Genomic DNA, 18,211 nt, shown 5'->3' with positions numbered 1-18,211 from the left:
AACCGTATTCCTTCCTTCTTCTGCCCTAAAATCCACTCTCATTCTCCAGATCAAATCCAGTAATAGGAACAATAGATTTGAGGCCAGCTCAAACTCTGAGCAGTTTCAATTGCTGGGAGTCAGGCAGCAAATAAATTTAATAAGTTGTTATCATACAGAAGGGCTCAGTTTTCATAGTTTCCTAATCCTGTGTGCTACTGTAAAAACATTTCCATTCCGTATTACAGGTAGTCCTCGACTTACAACAGTTCATTTAGTGACTGAAGTTACAACAGCACTGAAAAAAGTGACTGATGACCATTTTTCACACTTACGACCATTGCAGCATCCCTGTGGTCATGTGATTTACATTTGGATGCTTGACAACTGACTCACATGATCAAAATCTGTAGAAACTTGCAGCAGGCTCATATTTACGACAGGTGCAGCGTCCCGGGGTTCTGTGTTCCCCTTTTTCTGACAAGCAAAGAGAATGGGGAAGCCAGGTTCACTGAACAACTAGGTTACTAATATAAGAACTGCAGTAATTCACTTAACAAATATGGTGAGAAGGCATAAAATGAAGCCAAACTCACGTAACAAATTTTTCAGTTAACACAAATTTTGGGCTCGATTGTGTTCATTAAGTCAAGGATTAAATGTTTTCAATTCCTAAAAAGTACACAATCTTGTAAAACTGTTCACCCCTTTCATAAAAGATCTGTCAGCACTTTCCTTCCCTTAGGAAGAAGCCAAAATCTATTTCCAAGTGAAAAAAATTCATTATATCCCATATTATCTTAGCAGGCTTCTGTTCGTGCAACAGGCTTTTAAGAAGAGACTGGACAGCCACTTGTCTTAAATTGTATAGGAAGCAGGGAGTTGGACTAGAAGACCTCCAAGGTCCCTTCAAGCTCTATTCTGACTGATAGGTTCCTCTTTAGAGCCTTCCAAACCTATTTCCAATAATTTAGAGAAGAATGTGCAGGAATTTACTAAGCAACAATCAGGCATTTCATGAGTAGTTGCCTTGTAACTGTTCAAATACTTGTCAAGAAAGCTTTTCCTCTGTATAAAACTGTGGCAGTATATTCAGTATTTGCTCCCTTCAACTTCATTTGAACAATTGTTTTACTTCACCCAGAAAGATTGTCATGCAGAAAAAAAAAATCTATCAATGTGGCTGCTTATATCATGAGACATAATGCTGATTAAACCAATCCATCCTGAATTAATGTATTGTGCAAATTAAGAAAATAGGTTAATTTAAGGGTCAAGTTAAATTGCTACAGTAAGCCAAACCATTGTAATTTATTATTTGATATTTAAAAGCAACTTTTGTTTTTTAAAAATTCTTATTATAATTGGATGTGTATTTATATTACCCAGAGAAAAACTGTAAAATGGCAATATCCAACTATTTTTATCTAAATAGATAGTTCTCATGACAGTAGAGATCAGAATTTCCACTGCTAAGCAAGGCAGTTGACTCACGCCTAATTTTACCGTGTTTGTTCAGCAAATCACTGCAGTTATTAAGTGAATCATGAGGTCATTGAGCAACTGCCTTATACACTGTAAGCCGCCCTGAGTCTTCGGAGAAGGGTGGGATATAAATGTAAATTAAAAAACAACAACTATTGACTTTCCTTGCTGGAAATCAGCTGGGATGGTTGCAAATGGAAGTCACATGACCCCAGGACAGTGCAACTATCATAAATACACGCTGGTTGCCAAGTGCCTGTATTTTGATCATGTGACCATGGGGATGCTACAACGGTCGTAAGTGTGAAGACCAGGTGCAAGTCATTTTTCCCCCCCAATCCCACTGTAACTTAAATCAATTTGTGATTGTGAGTCAAGCCCAAAAGCACAATCTGTTTTAAAAACAGATAAATGACAAAGGCAAAAGAGTTAGCAAAAACAGCCAATTCTCTCCAAAGAAATGCTGAGAAAAGTTTATTTCCACATTGTCCAAACAAATTATACAGGTAGTCCTTGACGTACGACCACAGTTGACCCCAAAACCTCCATTGCTAAGTGAGACAATTGAGTTTTGCCCCATTTTTCTAGTTGTTAAGTGAATCACTGCAGTTGTTAAGTTAGTAACACGGTTGTTAAGTGAATCTGGCTTCCCCATTGACTTTGCTTGTCAGAAGGTCGCAAAAGGGGATCACGTGACCCTGGGGCACTGCGACCGTTGTAAATATGAGTCAGTTGCCAAACGGCTTAGTTTTGATCACGTGACTGTGGCGATGCTTCAACGGCCCTAAGTGTGAAAAACGGGTGCTTCTGTAACTTTGAACGGGTCACTAAACTGTTAACGGTTGTTAAGTCGAGGACTACCTGCAATACTGACCATAATGTGGCTTTCCTGAAGCTGATACCAACCTTCCACACCGGTGTTGAAGCAGCTAGAGGATTAACACTGTGCTCCTTGGTCGCCCGTGACTCAGGGGAGCTGGTAAGAGAGAGGGAACTTGAGGAGGAATTTGTACACGGCGTGTCCCCTTCGGGACAAGATTCCATGGTTTCGTTTTCAGAATTTTCGCTCCTTTCCAAAGCCGCAGCTTGAGGAGATCGGGTGGCCAAGATGTCCTCCAGAACCACGACTGGCATTTTCCGTTCAAATATGACATTCTGAGGTCTATCCTCCGTGGAAATATTAGTTTCTATCTCGGCGGATGCCTCTCTTGGTAATTCCTTATCTGTTACATTGAAGCCGGTTTCTAAGCAAGGATCCACCTCCTGGGCGTTGCAAGAGGAATTTGGGGATGCGGCCTGGCCTTCTTTCTCCTTTGTGGTTTCCCCAGGAGATGCTACTCTGATGCTGGACTTGGTACGACCCGTGTTCTCATCCCGTCTGTGAGGAGGGTCGTCCGTCAAGTCTATGAAGAGCCGAGACTGACTTGTATCATTTTTTACACTTTTCTGCACAAAGTTATCCAGGGGACCCTTGCCATTAACCAGTTTTGGAACAGGGGATTCCGTTTCTTCCTCGCAACTGTTTTCCACATTTTCCGAAAATGGATGCGGCGAGGCAGGGTAGGTCGTGTTTTGGTCGAGGGCGATCTGCACGCTCCTGGCTTTTTTCACTTCGGGGTTTGTGTCGTTTTTCTCCTTTGGTATGGGATTCAAGCGCTTGAAGGGCAATCGAGCTGGAATAATAAGATCAATAAAATGAATATTATTATTATTTAACTTGTACGGCTGCCCATCTCATCTAAGCCACTCTGGGCAGCTCACAACAGATAAAAGCAACAATCTGATAAAACCAGTTTAAAAGAAACCAATTCACAAACATCATAAAATAGTCAACAATTATTTTAAAATAATAATAATTGCAATCAGCAGGGGTATCCATTGTTTTATCAGCTCAATCCATGGGGTAGTTTACAACTGATTTTTATTTCCTATCTCAAATTATTTATGTGTAACATGCAGGTCCATCTCCTTCATAAAAATGGAAAACTGAACAACCAGCATCATCACACTATTTCCTATATGGGTTAGTGAGCTTTGCATACATTAAAGTACTTGATTCCTTCGGCATGAAAGCTGACTTTGGGCCAGTCTCTTTCAGCACAACTCACCTCATAGGGTTGTTGTACTTGGGAAAATAAGGATATTAGGTATGTTCATAAACCGTGATGACACACCGGTTAGAATGCAGCATTGCAGGCTAATTCTGCCCACTGCCAGTAGTTCGATCCGGACAGTTTCAAGGTTGACTCAGCCTTCCATCTTCCCAAGGTCAGTAAAATGAAGACCCAGATTGTTGGGACCAATATCTGACTCTGTAAACCGCTTAGAGTAGGGGTGTCAAACTCATGCTGTCACGTGACTTATTGGGACTTTTTTCCCTTTCACTAAACTGGGCATGGACATGGCCAACACGTGATGCATCTGGCCACAAATTTAACAGCCCTGGCTTAGAGAGTGCTGTAAAGCGGTATATAAGTCCAAGTGCTATTGCTATTACTCTGTTTGCCACCTTGAATTATATAAAAAGGCTGAATATAAAAGTAATGATGTTAATAATTCCTACATCAAAATATATATCTTTCTGGCACAGGACAGTCTCTTGACATCTGATCAATAAAGGAATCTTGCAGTGGAAAAATAATGTTCCACTAAAAGCTACAAGCTCCTCTGAGAAAGGAAAATGTCACTCTGGGAATCATGAATGGAAGCTGGGAGAAGTTGTCAACATTTATCACCCTTGTACAAATGCTTAATTAAAAAAAGACTACTATGAATTAGTTGTGAATTAGTCTTAACACCATTTGGTTGCCTTCTTTATCTCAAGAAGGCAACCAAATGGTCTTAAAACTAATTCACAACCTTTTTCTTTAGATGGACTATCACACATATCATCAAAAGCTTTAGAGGATTATCACACAAGCTAAAAATCAGCAACGGAAAAAGCCTGCAGATATTACACATAAACCTTTTTAAACTGACATCCGAACTCCAAATTAAACAAACGTTTTATTTTTCAAGACCACAAATTAACACTGTTGCCAAATCCCTTGTGATGTTTGTGTTCCCACTTACACAAATAATATTTTGGTTGCTCGACACCCATATCTGGGGCTACTTAAATTGTCAGGCTCTTGGGGAAACCGAGGGTGATTCTTTTCCATGCAGAATTCTCACAGGGTTTTCATTGGCAAGATTCATTGAGAAAAGATGGGATTACAAGAATTCTAGCAAAAAACCGGCTTCCCAATTAAAACAATTATAATTTCATGTATATTATGGCAGTGTGTGTGTGTGTGTGTGTGTGTTAGAGTGTAGTCTGGAGTCCTGGGAGGAGGGGCTGCTTCCCAGAGGGCAAGGAGAGAGAGCGAACCTTGGAAAGTAGACAGGAAGAGGGCAAAAAACGGACCCTCCCTAATGGTTCACAGATGTATCTGTAGTTGGGCAGATAGTTGTGTGAATCTGGCAAGATTCTGTCTGTAGGCGAATTACTCAGTCTTGGTTTGTGAGGCCTGACAAAAGTTTCTGATTGTCTATCTGCTAGTAATCCATCAAGGAGACAGATCTCTTCACTAACAATACAGAAGCTTGCAGTAAAGCTGTTAAGATTATAGTCCCCAGATTCTTTTGTCAGCCTTGCAAACAATATTTATGGATGTATTCTCATGGCCCATCAGTGGACCCTGGACCACAGATAACTAAATTCGGTTAGGAGGAACAAAAATTTATAGTTTAAGGCTAAGGAGTGCATGGTTCAAATGTGGGCATTTTTTCCTCTCTGGTAAAATACCAGAAGCTGGAGTCAGCCAAAGTAACTAAACTGAGAGAACAGGTATTCTTTAAAAACGGAGCAATGGCAACTTGGATAGCTCTGAAGGGGGATTAGACAAATTCATGGAAAACAAAGAGGTTGAAGGCTGCTAAGGATGGCGGATACACGTTATCATCTATATCAGAGTCATTGAGCTTCTTGGTAGGAGTTGCCAGGGAACACGAGTGGGAGAGCATCCCAGCATCTGCCTGAACAGTGTGGTGGGAAGAGGCTGGATGAGAAGGGCTTTTGGTTTGAAACATAGAAAATTGGGGACAAAGGAAGCCCCCCCTTTTTTTTTTTGAGAGCACGTGTATCTTTCAAATCAGCAGAGCCTTTTAGAACGCAATTTAAATTTTAACTAAGCCTAGACTCTACTATAGTTTCTCATTCTGAAATAATTGTTTGATTCTGCCTTCAACTAGAAGGAAATACTGTTGAATGTTTAAAGTATGTTGTATTTTGGCTTTTGTAAGTCACCCAGAAATCTATTAATAGCCATGCAAATATATCCAAACTTTATTGAGAATAAAATAAATTACTATTAAGACACAGAGAATGCTGTTAATTTAGCTCCAACAGGCAATTTTGACAAATTCAAAAACATAAAGGTATGGATACCAGCTATGATCTTGGTGGTTTTGTATCCATCATATTTCCTCTGGTACCAGAGGCAAATAATATAGCTGAATTCAGACATAACATTAAGCAATGTAGTTACCTCCTTTTGACTGTTATATGAAGCAGCCTACAGGCATCATTAAACCATGATTTACTGCTTAGTGACAGGAATTAATCCAACCTACTCTGGTTATTCCACATAAAAAATATGACAATGTAGTGTAATGTTTGACCTGTTAATATGAGTCCATAGATTCTTAGGTACAGTGAGCTATCATCACTCATCCCACAGCTCAAGGAAGTACAGGTGCAGTAGTGGGTTTCAATTTAGTTTTCCTACTGGTTTGTTCATATGTGCGCATGCACAGAAGTGTCCGGGCGGGTGGGCAGACCCAGCCGCCGCTACCAGTTCGCCCAATCCGGGGTGAACTGGTAGCAACCCACCACTGTACAGGTGGTCAAGTTACAACCATTCGTTCAGTGACCATTTGAAGTTATGGCAGCAGTGGAAAAAAAATGACTTATGACCAATTTTCACACTTAGAACCTTGCAGCATCTTTATAGTCACATGATCAAAATATGGACACTGGGAAACTGGCTCATATTTATGACGGTTGCAATGTCCCAGGGACATGTGATCATCTTTTGCAACCTTCTGACAAGCCAAGTCAAAGGGGAAGCCAGATTCACTTAATAACGGCAACGATTGACTTAACAATTGTGACAAGAAAGATCATAAAATGGGGGGGGGGGGAAATTCACTTAAGCATTGTCTCACAAAGCAAGAGTAATTTTGGCGTCAATTGTGGTTAAGTCGAGATTTACCTATAGTTTTGAAGGAGATGTGGCTCCTGACTCCGCAGATGCACTAATGGTTTTAACAGAGAGGATTACTCTGAAGTCACTGCCATATCAGTGCTGTTCAGGACTCTGCCGTGCAACAAAACCAAGATGGACTTCCACCCCATTGAAAAGTTAATAGAATAGAAAAACAACCATTCTCCCTCAAGGTCCTTGCACTCCAATTTCTGCAACTCCGTGAAAGAATAAAGTTATGAAACATAGAACTGAATGCAAGTTGGATTATAAATCCAAGAACTGTGAAAAGCATAAGAAGTTGAACAGCCAGATTATATATATGAAGAGAAAACAAGTTACCTTGGATTAGCTTCCGGGCTGGAACTCCTGTTTTATTTCGACACTCCATAGTTGCCTAGCAAAGGCAAATAATCATTAAATTTCCGCGTATATTCAGAATATAATATTGCTCACTTCCAATTATTAATATTGGCCTTCACCCAATCCTTCTTGTGATCACTCAAGTTCTATCCACCCATATCAAATCCTCGTTATTCAACTACGCACACATACAATATTTAGTTTCTGTTTCAGATTCATCTAACCTATCAGGTACTGTACCTTGCTTGGATTTAGTTTAAGCGAATCACTGCAATTTGCAAGTCATGATTGAATGGGCTCCCTTGGGGGGGGGGAGGGACAGCATTTCCATAAGGGTCCCTCCCACCCCACCCCACCCCACCCCAGCATCGGATTTGGCTATCTTCTCCTTCCCTGGGCCAATTGCCATTTCCTTTGCTCAGTTCCCTCATCAACACCCCGACTTCTCCCCTAGAATGCAAGAGACAGTTCCACACGCTACATTTAGCCCATCCTGGGATTCAAGCCCGGATCAGGGTTCACACCATGCCTCAAACCTCAGACTCAAGGCTCCAGGGGAAGCCCCCCTCCCAAAGCTGATGAAGCCTATGATGTGAGACCCTTTTGCATTTTCGTGGCCCCTGCCCGCCTCAGTTTCCCCTAAGAGACCCCTCCACTCCTTCCCCCGTCTCAGTTCCCCCTGAGACCCTTCCCCTATCTGCCTCAGTTTTCCTTCAGTACCCACTCAGCGGCCCCTCCTTTCCTTCCCTCCTGCCTCAGTTTCCACTCAGAGACCCTCCTGCCTACCTGTTTCCCCTCAGAGCCCCCTCCCTTCTGCCTCAGTTTCCTCTCAGACCCCTCCCCTCCTGTGCGTTTCCCCTCAGAGAACCTCTCACCTGCCTGTTTCCCCTCAGTGACCCCTTCCCTCCTCCCTCAGTTTCCCCTCAGAGACCCCTCCCCTCCTGCCTCAGTTTTCTTTTAGAGATCCTCCTGCCTCAGTTTCCCCTCAGAGACCCTCCTCCTGCCTCAGTTTCCCTCAGAGACCCCTCCTCCTGCCTCAGTTTCCCTCAGTGACCCCTCCTCCTGCCTCAGTTTCCCTCAGTGACCCCTCCTTCTGCCTCAGTTTCCCTCAGAGACCTCCCTCCTGCCTCAGTTTCCCTCAGTGACCCCTCCTTCTGCCTCAGTTTCCTCTCAGACCCCTCCCCTCCTGTGCGTTTCCCCTCAGAGAACCTCTCACCTGCCTGTTTCCCCTCAGTGACCCCTTCCCTCCTCCCTCAGTTTCCCCTCAGAGACCCCTCCCCTCCTGCCTCAGTTTTCTTTTAGAGATCCTCCTGCCTCATTCCCCTCAGAGACCCCTCCCCTCCTGCCTCAGTTTCCCTCAGAGACCCCTCCTCCTGCCTCAGTTTCCCTCAGTGACCCCTCCTCCTGCCTCAGTTTCCCTCAGTGACCCCTCCTTCTGCCTCAGTTTCCCTCAGAGACCCCTCCTCCTGCCTCAGTTTCCCTCAGTGACCCCTCCTCCTGCCTCAGTTTCCCTCAGAGACCCCTCCTCCTGCCTCAGTTTCCCTCAGAGACCCCTCCTCCTGCCTCAGTTTCCCTCAGAGACCCTCCTCCTGCCTCAGTTTCCCTCAGAGACCCCTCCTCCTGCCTCAGTTTCCCCTCAGAGACCCCCCCCCTCCTGCCTCAGTTTCCCCTCAGAGACCCCTCCCCTCCTGCCTCAGTTTTCTTTTAGAGACCCTCCAGCCTCAGTTTCCCCTCAGAGACCCTCCTGCCTCAGTTTCCCCTCAGAGACCCCTCCCCTCCTGCCTCAGTTTCCCCTCAGAGACCCCTCCCCTCCTGCCTCAGTTTCCCCTCAGAGACCCCCCTCCCTGACCGTTTTCTCTCAGAGACCCCTCCCCTCCTGCCTCAGTTTTCTTTTAGAGACCCCTCCCCTCCTGCCTCAGTTTCCCCTCAGAGACCCCCCTCCCTGACCGTTTTCTCTGAGACCCCTCCCCTCCTGCCTCAGTTTTCTTTTAGAGACCCTCCTGCCTCAGTTTCCCCTCCGCTCCGCTCTCAGCGACTTCCTTCCCTCCTGCCTCAGTTTCCCTTCAGGGTCCCTTCCCCCTCCCCGCTCCCCGCACCTCCGGCTCCCCGCGGCTCGCTCTAGTCCCTCACCTGCCCGAGGAGATGAGCGGCCGGGCGGTGTGAAACCGACGCTTCCCCTCACATCCCTGGGGGGAGGGGAGACAGCGAAGTTCTCGCCGCCTCGGCCGGCCCCGTCCAGCTCGCCCTGCGCCCAACCAACCGCCGGCCCGTCCGCTCGCTCGCTCGCTCCTCGCTCGTATTTGGCGGGAGTTCTGTCGACCTTCGCGCTCCGGCGCCCTGATAGGGCGGGACGCCGCGCCCACGTGACCCTGCCGGCTGTGCGCGAGGGCGGGAGGAGCGGGAAGCGGCAGCTCAAGATCTCGCGAGAAAAAAAAAAGCCCCCCGCCCCCCGACGGGAGGCGCGCCTGGCTCCGCCTCGGCCGAGAGGTTGTAGAGATGCGGTGAAAATGCGACGCGAAGCCACACTTCCGGTTCTGGAGATTTGGGGGTGGGGGTGTGACAAAGACAGCATCCTTTCTTGTCTGCAACCGGGCGCCCGTTGGTGGCCTGAGTCTTCCCAAATTTCCAGACGGAGAGGTTGAACTTTATGCAGCGTGTACTGGAGGCGGTGACGCTTTTGAGAGCTGTATGCAACGACATTTCGTTTTTAATGTATGCCCGACGAGTCTTGTATTCAAAAGTGACAATAAAGTTATTCTAAGTCTGGGAAAAAAAAAATAAGTCCAAGACTTAGGAAGGGCAGCAAGATCCTGAAAGCTGGAAGCACGTTTCGTTTAACGGAATAACAGAGTGGGAGGGGACCTTGGAGGTCTAGTCCAACACCCCTACTCAAGCAGGAGACCCTCTATCATTTCAGACAAGAGTTAGACTTCGAATAAGTTTATTGGCACTTTGAATGTACACTAATGATTGTCCAATTCTTTTTAAAACACTCCACTATTGGAGCCCCCACAACTTCAAGAGGCAAATCGTTCCATTGATTAATTGTTCTGTCAGGAAATTTCTCTTTAGTTCTAAGTTGCTTCTCTCCTTGATTAGTTTCCACCCATTGCTTCTTGTCCTGCCTTCAGGTGCTTTGGAGAATAGCTTGACTCCCACTTCTTTCTGGCAGCCCTTGAGATATTGGAACACTGCTATCATGTCTCCCCTAGTCCTTCTTTTCATCAATATAGACATACCCAGTTCCTGCAACCGTTCTTCCTATGTTTTAGCCTCCAGTCCCCTAATCATCTTCCTTGCTCTTCTCTGCACTCTTTCCGGAGTCTCCACATCTTTTGAGACTCTTTTGATCGTTTCTCTCTTTTGATAGTTCTCAACCTGTCTGGTTCGGTTCTGCAACCCAACAAGAAAGACACAGACTTCAGAGGATAATTAGAACTGCAGAAAAAACAATTGCTACCAACCTGCCTTCCACTGAGGACCTGTATACTGCACGAATCAAGAAGAGGGCCGTGAAAATATTTACAGATCCCTCACATCCTGGACATAAACTGTTTCAACTCCTACCCTCAAAACGACGCTATAGAGCACTGCACACCAGAACAACTAGACACAAGAACAGTTTTTTCCCGAAGGCCATCACTCTGCTAAACAAATAATTCCATCAACACTGTCAGACTATTTACTGAATCTGCACTACTATTAATCTTCTCATAGTTCCCATCACCAATCTCTTTCCATTTATGACTGTATGACTATAACTTGTTGCTGGCAATCCTTATGATTTATATTGATATATTGACCATCAATTGTGTTGTAAATGTTGTACCTTGATGAACGTATCTTTTCTTTTATGTACACTGAGAGTGTATACACCAAGACAAATTCCTTGTGTGTCCAATCACACTTGGCCAATAAAAAAATTCTATTCTATTGTATTCTATTGTATTGTATTCTATTCTGTTCTATTCTATAAGAGAAAACGTAGGCATTGTAGATATTTTCTCTCCCTTCCTGATCCCAATACAAGTAGTCCTCGACTTACAACCACAACTGAGCCAGTTACGTTGCTAAGCAAGACAGTTGCTAAGTGGGGGTTCCCCCCCATTTTATGAATCTGCCGCTTTAATGCCAGTGTCAAAAACTTCCTTTTTAATTTTACCTCTATGGCTCAGTTAGCCGCCTGAAACTTGAAAAGGCAAAACAGTGGTGCTGCTGATTGGTCAAACGTCCCCTGCTTTTCTATTGGCCGGAGCAGAGACAAGCGCTCCTGATTGGCTGGAACACGAGGTTTCTAAAATAAAGGCGGAAAGTGGAATTTCTGCCTTTCATTTCCCGAATAATTGATGTGAATCCTTTATGCCTCTATTCAGGGACCGATGAAGTTTTATTTTTGTGGCAGGGGGCTCCAACCTTGGAACTTTAAGACTTGTGGACTTCAACTCCCAGTATTTCTCAGCCAGCCACGTGGCTGAGGAATTCTATTTATTTATTTATTTATTTTGTCATAACAATATATGTAGGTATCATACAAAAAGATTATATAATATATAACACATATATGAGTAAATATAAGGAGGTATAAGCATATATGTATATAGGAAGAAGGAAAGAAAAACAATAGGACAGGAACGGTAGGCACGTTTGTGCGCTTATGCACGCCCCTTATGGTCCTCTTAGGAATGGGGTGAGGTCAATAGTAGAAAGTTTTTGGTTAAAGCTTTTGGGATTATGGGAAGAGACCACAGAGTCAGGTAATGTGTTCCAAGCACTGATGATTCTGTTACAGAAGTCATATTTTCTGCAATCTAGATTAAAGCGGTTGACATTAAGTTTAAATCTATTGGTTGCTCTAGTATTATTGCAATTAAAGCTGAAGTAGTCTTTGACAGGAAGGACATTACAATAGATGATTCTATGAGTTAAACTTAGGTCTTGTCAAAGGCGACGGAGTTCTAAGTTTTCTAAGCCTAGGATCTCAAGTCTGGTGGGATAAGGTATTTTGTTGTTTTCAGAGGAATGGAGAACTCTTCTTGTAAAATATTTCTGGAGACGTCGAATTCTGGGAGTTGAAGTCCACAAGTCTTAAAATTGCCACGTTTGGTGAACTGTGTGTTAGGAGATTAGAAGGCTGCTATGACAGTTTAAATACCCATGAATATTCAGACTATATTTTAAAAAACAAGCAAGTAGTCTAACCATTTTAAACCAGGGTGTGGATAAACCAGGTTTTAAAGGCTCCTATGAAGAGAGTTAGGGTGAGTGGACTCTAGAGGGGGAAATACTTTCTACTATTGACCTCACCCCATTCCTAAGAGGACCATAAGGGGCATGCATAAGCGCACAAACGTGCCTATCGTTCCTGTCCTATTGTTTTTCTTCTTTCTATATATATGCTTATACCTCCTTATATTTACTCATATATGTTTATATACTATATAATCTTTTGTATGATTCCTACATATATTGTTGTGACAAAATAAATAAATAAAATAAATAAATAAAATAAATAAGTAAGTGGAGCTTAGTCTCGGGGCATCCTCCTATTTTAATGTATTTTTGCAATTTTTGAATGAATGTGGCTGAGCACCCATGGAGGAGGCAGGTGATGTCATGAGCTGAGGGCTGTTTGTTATGGCCTTTATTTATTTTTTTTATTTTGTCACGACAGTATACACAAGCATCAACATAAAACAACAACACATCATATGAGCATATATATATATATAAGCAAAAGTATGCAATAACTATATTAGTTTGATATAATGAAAGGAAACAATAGGACAGGAACGGTAGGCACTTTTGTGCTCTGATGCATTTGGTGAAAGTCAAATAAAAATCTAAAACATAAATCATCAATGAAAGTTGCTGCCCTTTCCTGTCAATCAAAATCAGCTTCTTAAGTCGACTGCCACACTGTAGAAGCCATGTAGGTCAGGGGTCTCCAACCTTGTGGACTTCAACTCCCAGAGTTCCTCAGCCAGCTTTGCTGGCTGAGGGACTCTGGGAGTTGAAGTCCACAAGTCTTAAAGGGACCAAGGTTGGAGACCCCTGATGTAGGTGGTTTATCCATAAGGTAACCTTTCATCATCACCATCATCATTATCATTCTATCCACTGCAGGATGAAGGCCACTTCCGCATGTTTCCAACCCATACAGTCCTAAGCCTTTCTTTTGCCAATTGGGCCCGCCATACTTGCTGATGTCATCCCTCCATCTTATTTTTGGTCTTTTTCGTGGACGCTTTTTTAAATTCAGCTCAACCTTTATTATCAATGCACAACACGTGTACAATGAGGTTGGCTGAGCCTCCCTTCGTGCAGCCCCCAACATAAATAAATTATCAAGCGGGATCCATTCTTATGACTGCCTTAATAGAATAACAGAATAATAAGAGCTGGAAGGGACCTTGTAGGTCATTTAGTCCAACCCCCTGCCCAAGCAGGAGATCCTACACCAGTGATGGCTAAACTTTCCTGGACAGAGTGCTCAAAGCACGTGTGCACCTGAACCCGCAAAATGCAATGTATGTTGTGACTCGTCCTCCCTCCTCTCCTCAGACGGGCCCCTCCCGTCTCCAACGGGGCCTGTTATCAGACTCCGAGTCTGATAATAAAGATGAATGGTCTGTCATGCCTCCAACCCCCAGCCCTGGCCCCATGCCCGGAGAGGATTCCCGGAGTGAAAGGAGAAGCCCAATAATCCTCACTCATACAGTGTGTGTTCCTTTGGCTCAGCCTTCAGAGCAGGAAGCCAGCCAGGTGGTGGAATTACTCGGGCCTACTCCCTCTGACCCCTCCCTTTCCCAGACGCTGACAGCAGATCCAACTGAAAACAATTCAGTGTGGGAGGATCCTCGCTTCTGGAGATCTGAGAGGCGATGCCAGCAGAAGGAGGGGTGGGGCAGGCCTGGATAAATGCTGAGTCATGGAGCCATACCCCACAGCCTATATAAAGGACCTGCTTTTGGCATTCCAACCTCGAGTCAAGCAAAGTCTTATCTAGTTGGCTGATATCAGACTCTATCGCTGAAGTCATAACTTGGACTCCTGCCTGCCCTGATAAACCTCGAAGGAACTTGGCAAGCTGCAGAGGCTTCGTTGCCAAGTTTGTTACGGACTTCCTTGACTCGTTCGTTGGAGTGGGAGTGGGACACGACAGGTTCGCCATCATTTCTGACAGATGGCAGTCCAGTCTCTTCTTGAAAGCTTCAAGGGATGAAGCTCCCCCAACTTCCGAAGGCAACTTCTGTTCCATGGGTTGATTGTTGTCACTGTCAGAAAATTTCTCCTTATTTCTAGGTTGAATCTCTCCTTGGTCAGTTTCCATCCATCATTCCTTGTTTGGCCTTCAGGTGCACCTGTCCACCTGCCATCTGTTGTTCTTGCTATGTGACCAGCCTATTTCCATTTCAATTCTTTTACTCTCTTGATGATATCGAGATCTGTAAAGTAAATTTGGCTTCCCCACTGACTTTTGTCAGAAGCTCGTAAAAAAGGATCACATACCACCGTTAAGGGTAATCTGGGTTCACAACCAAGGTTGTGGACTGTTGAGTAGAGTACCCTACGCATGAAAACGACTGAGACTGGTTGTATACAATAACAGTCACTTGCAGACAAACTGGGATTTGATATTCCTTTACTTTTAGGGGAAAGGCAAAGACATCGTCCAAAAACAATTCCAGGTCATACACATATAAAGCCAGTCAGTCAGGGATGTTACAAATATCAAGTCTTCTTACTTGCACAACAAACAAGGTCTTTTTTCAGTTCGGAAAAACACAGTTCAATTCACAACAGTCAGTATCTTGAGGAATCAGTAACCAGCCACGATCAAGCAATAAAGCTCACATATACAGTTGCAGCATGTCATTAGGTTACAATGCTGTAGCGTCCCTGTAGATTCCCCACAAGCCATAATTTAGTAGTCCTTTTATACATTGGCTACAGAGCTCAACCAATCAGGATGCTTGCATGATGCAGCACAGCCTTAAAGCAATATCAGGCCTTTCTTACTGCAAACATACATAGTTTATATATTGCCTGGCCAACTAGTTAGGCAAATAACAATTTCCTGACAACCACTGTCCAACTTTTTAAATATACCAAGTCCAACTTCTGATCACATCACCAGGTAGATGCTACAAGGGTCATAAGTTTGAAAAACGGTCATAAGCAGGGGTGAAATCCAGCAGGTTCTGAAGAACCGGTAGCGGAAATTTTGAGCAGTTCAGAGAACTGGCAAATACCACCTCTGGCTGGCCCCAGAGTGGGGTGGGAATGGGGATTTTGCAATATCCTTCCCCTGGAGTGGGGTGGAAATGGAGATTTTGTAGTATCCTTCCCCTGCCACGCCCACCAAGCCACGCCCAGCGAACAGGTAGTAAAAAAAACTGGATTTCACCACTGGTCATAAGTCACTTTTGTCAGTGTCGTCGTAACTTTGAACAGTCACTAAGCGAATGGTTGTAAGTCGAGGACTGCCTGTATATGCGATAGCTCCCAGCTGGGCACTGCTCCAAAGATTTGAACTACAGCTCCTATCATCCACGCTCAGGAATGGGTGGTCTTAAGCCTTCCCCATGGAAGCTGTAGTGAAACACGTGGCTGGGCGGACTGCAAGTAGAAGGGGCCGGGATAGCTCAGGCAATAGAGAAGCCTGTTATTAGAACACAAAGCCTGCAATTACTGCAGGTTCGAGCCCCACCAGGCCCAAGGTTGACTCAGCCTTCCACCCTCTATAAGGTAGGTAAAATGAGGACCCAGATTGTTGGGGGGGCAATAAGTTGACTTTGTAAAAAAAATATACAAATAGAATGAGACTATTGCCTTATACATTGTAAGCCGCCCTGAGTCTTCGGAGAAGGGCGGGGTATAAATGTAAACAAACAAACAAAAAAAAGTTATCACGCCTGCATCGCGGGTTAGGAGGGCTTAGGGGGCGCTGTGGCGCCTTCCTCGACGCTTCCTCCTCCTCCCGGCGCGAAGGGACGGAAATAATTATACGCGAGCGCTCTAGCCTTCGTTTATCTATGGTGGGAAGCGTGGAACCGGGTCCTCTTTTTTTTTTTTTCCTCCTCAAACCCCCCACCCCGTTTTTTTAAATGGAATCCCTCCGCCGAGGGAAATAAGAGCGCGTTCGCGCAGGCGCAGTGAGCGTCGGAAATGAGCAATCGGGCCGTGTAACGTCCCGAGGGGCGCGGAGAGCGAGCGGGGCTGAGCTCGGAGCTCCGCGGGAGCCGTGGGGCGTCGTTCGTCTCCCTCCTTCCCTTTTACCCCCTGTCCGTTGGTCGGTCTGCTCCTGGGACTACTTTCTGTGTCCCTCCGCCCTCCTTCCTTTCCTCCTCCTCCTCCCTCCTTTCCTCCTGCTCTCCTCCTGCTTCTCTTTCTCCTTCCCTCTCTTCGGCTGCCCTAACCGGAGAAAAGAAGAAGGAAGAGGGACGACTGCCTTCCCTCCTTCCTTGGCCCTTTAAAACATCATTTTAAGCCTTTTAAGCCGGCTCACCCGCTGCTTCTCCTTTAGCCTCGTTGAGGACTAGCCTCTTGAGCAGCCTCAAGACGCCAACCAGCCGCAGATCTGGGCTTTTTTTTTATAAAGGGGGGAGGTGGAGGCAGGGGCTGCTTTTCCCAGCCTCTTATAACAGCCGGACTCTTTGGCGGAGCCCCATTCCCAGGTTTTTCTCTGTGAATTGGGTGCTTGTTTTTGGCTTTTAAATTGGGGTTTTTCTCGGGGAGGGGGCTGCTTTGCCCTTATTGGCCTGGAGCAGGGAGAACTGGGTCCCTGGCTCATTGGGGAAGGGGCTGCTTTAGTCTAATCCAGACCCCCAACTACTCTTTTTTTTTGGAGGGGGGGGAGCCCACCCTATAGAGTGTCCCCGAGTTTGGAGCGTCTCTTCCCCGGTGGCGAGGATCTCCTTGACCCCCCCCCCTTGCCTGGTTGCTGACCCCTTCATGCCAGAGCTGGGACCCTCCTGCCCCCCCACCCGCGTTTTATACCTTTCCTCCCCCCCTTTCTGATCTCGTAAAGCTGCTTCTGCTCCCCAGCCCACCATCGCTTTAACCCCCCCCACCCCACCCCAAAGAGGGGGGGTCCTGAGTGGCGGCTTCCTTGAGACGGGCAACCGTCCATCCTCATCATCGTCCGTCATGTCTGTGGCAGGGTTGAAGAAGCAATTCTACAAAGCCAGCCAGGTGAGAAAAAACTACATTTTTCCAACATCGCCAGTTGTTGTGGCTTGGATTTTGACAGATGTGGTGGCTCTTTCTGCCTTAAAAAAATCCCAAAACTCGACTCCTTCCTTCCTTCCTTCCTTCCTTCCTTCCTTCCTTCCTTCCTTCCTTCCTTCCTTCCTCCTCCTGGACAGTAACTTTACTTTTCTTCCAAACTGTGGTTTGCAGGGATATTGGGGGGGGGGGAGGGAGAGAAAAAATCCGGTCTCGGGATGGGCCGCCGGGATCCAAAGCTCTGTTGCTGTTTGTTTTTGCAAAAAAGAAGATAATAGTTCGGGGTGCGGGGAGAGGAAGGAACAATTTGGGCAGCTGTGGGGTTTGTTTGTTTTTTTTCCTGTGTGCGGTGGGTTTTTTTTGCCATGGGGTGGGTGGGTGGGCAGGAAGGATGATGTGAAAGTTATACTTGGGTGTGAAATGTGTCTTGAATTCCTTCCTCCACCCCCACCCCCCCAAAAAAAATTTTTTCCTGAGCTTCCTCCATGCAGCTTTCAAACAGGTTTGTAAATACACCTGTAAACCTGTTTCATCCCAGAGAATGCTGGGCGATTTGTGACACACAGAGTTTCACCTGGCAGGTTGAAATTTCACATTTTTTCCATGGTGCTGTGTAAAGATTGCCAAGGATTTGTTTTGGTAGAGAGAAACAGACAGACAGACGGACGGATGGACGGGGGTTTCTTTTGCGAAGCAGCTAAATTATTATTGCTCCAACACTGGAAATTTTTAAGAAAACGTTGGATAACCATCTGACTGAGATGGTGTAGGGTTTCCTGCCTGGGCAGGGGGTTGGATTAGAAGGCCTCCAAGGTCCCTTCCAACTCTGTTATATTATATTATATTATTATTTAGGAACATTTCTACGCACTGGAACAAGCAAAAGGAAAAAAAAACACCAATTACTTTTG

The 18,211-nt window shown here is 45.2% G+C and overlaps 2 protein-coding genes across 5 annotated transcripts in view; one reads left to right on the top strand and one right to left on the bottom strand.

Moving 5' to 3' along the window:
* CHAF1A (chromatin assembly factor 1 subunit A) overlaps positions 1-9,427 on the bottom strand; it is a 58,053-nt gene extending 48,626 nt beyond the window's left edge. For all 3 annotated transcript variants that reach the window (XM_058163610.1, XM_058163608.1, XM_058163609.1), the window contains exons 1-3: positions 9,204-9,427; positions 7,053-7,107; positions 2,371-3,137 (exon numbers count right to left, since the gene is read on the bottom strand). In XM_058163610.1, the coding sequence (XP_058019593.1) occupies positions 2,371-3,137; positions 7,053-7,101 (816 nt within the window). In that variant the 5' untranslated portion in view covers positions 7,102-7,107; positions 9,204-9,427. The remainder of the gene's footprint in view (positions 1-2,370; positions 3,138-7,052; positions 7,108-9,203) is intronic.
* A 6,802-nt stretch (positions 9,428-16,229) lies between these two features.
* SH3GL1 (SH3 domain containing GRB2 like 1, endophilin A2) overlaps positions 16,230-18,211 on the top strand; it is a 93,425-nt gene continuing 91,443 nt past the window's right edge. The window contains exon 1 of one of the 2 annotated variants that reach the window (XM_058163620.1): positions 16,230-17,267. In XM_058163620.1, coding sequence (XP_058019603.1) covers positions 17,223-17,267 — 45 coding nt within the window. In that variant the 5' untranslated portion in view covers positions 16,230-17,222. The remainder of the gene's footprint in view (positions 17,268-18,211) is intronic. The other variant, XM_058163619.1, reaches the window with a different exon arrangement.

This window comes from Ahaetulla prasina, chromosome 1 (assembly GCF_028640845.1).
Source record: "Ahaetulla prasina isolate Xishuangbanna chromosome 1, ASM2864084v1, whole genome shotgun sequence".
NCBI lineage: Eukaryota > Metazoa > Chordata > Lepidosauria > Squamata > Colubridae > Ahaetulla > Ahaetulla prasina.
Note: the sequence above shows the minus strand (reverse complement) of the source record. Positions and strands in the feature narration are given on the sequence as shown.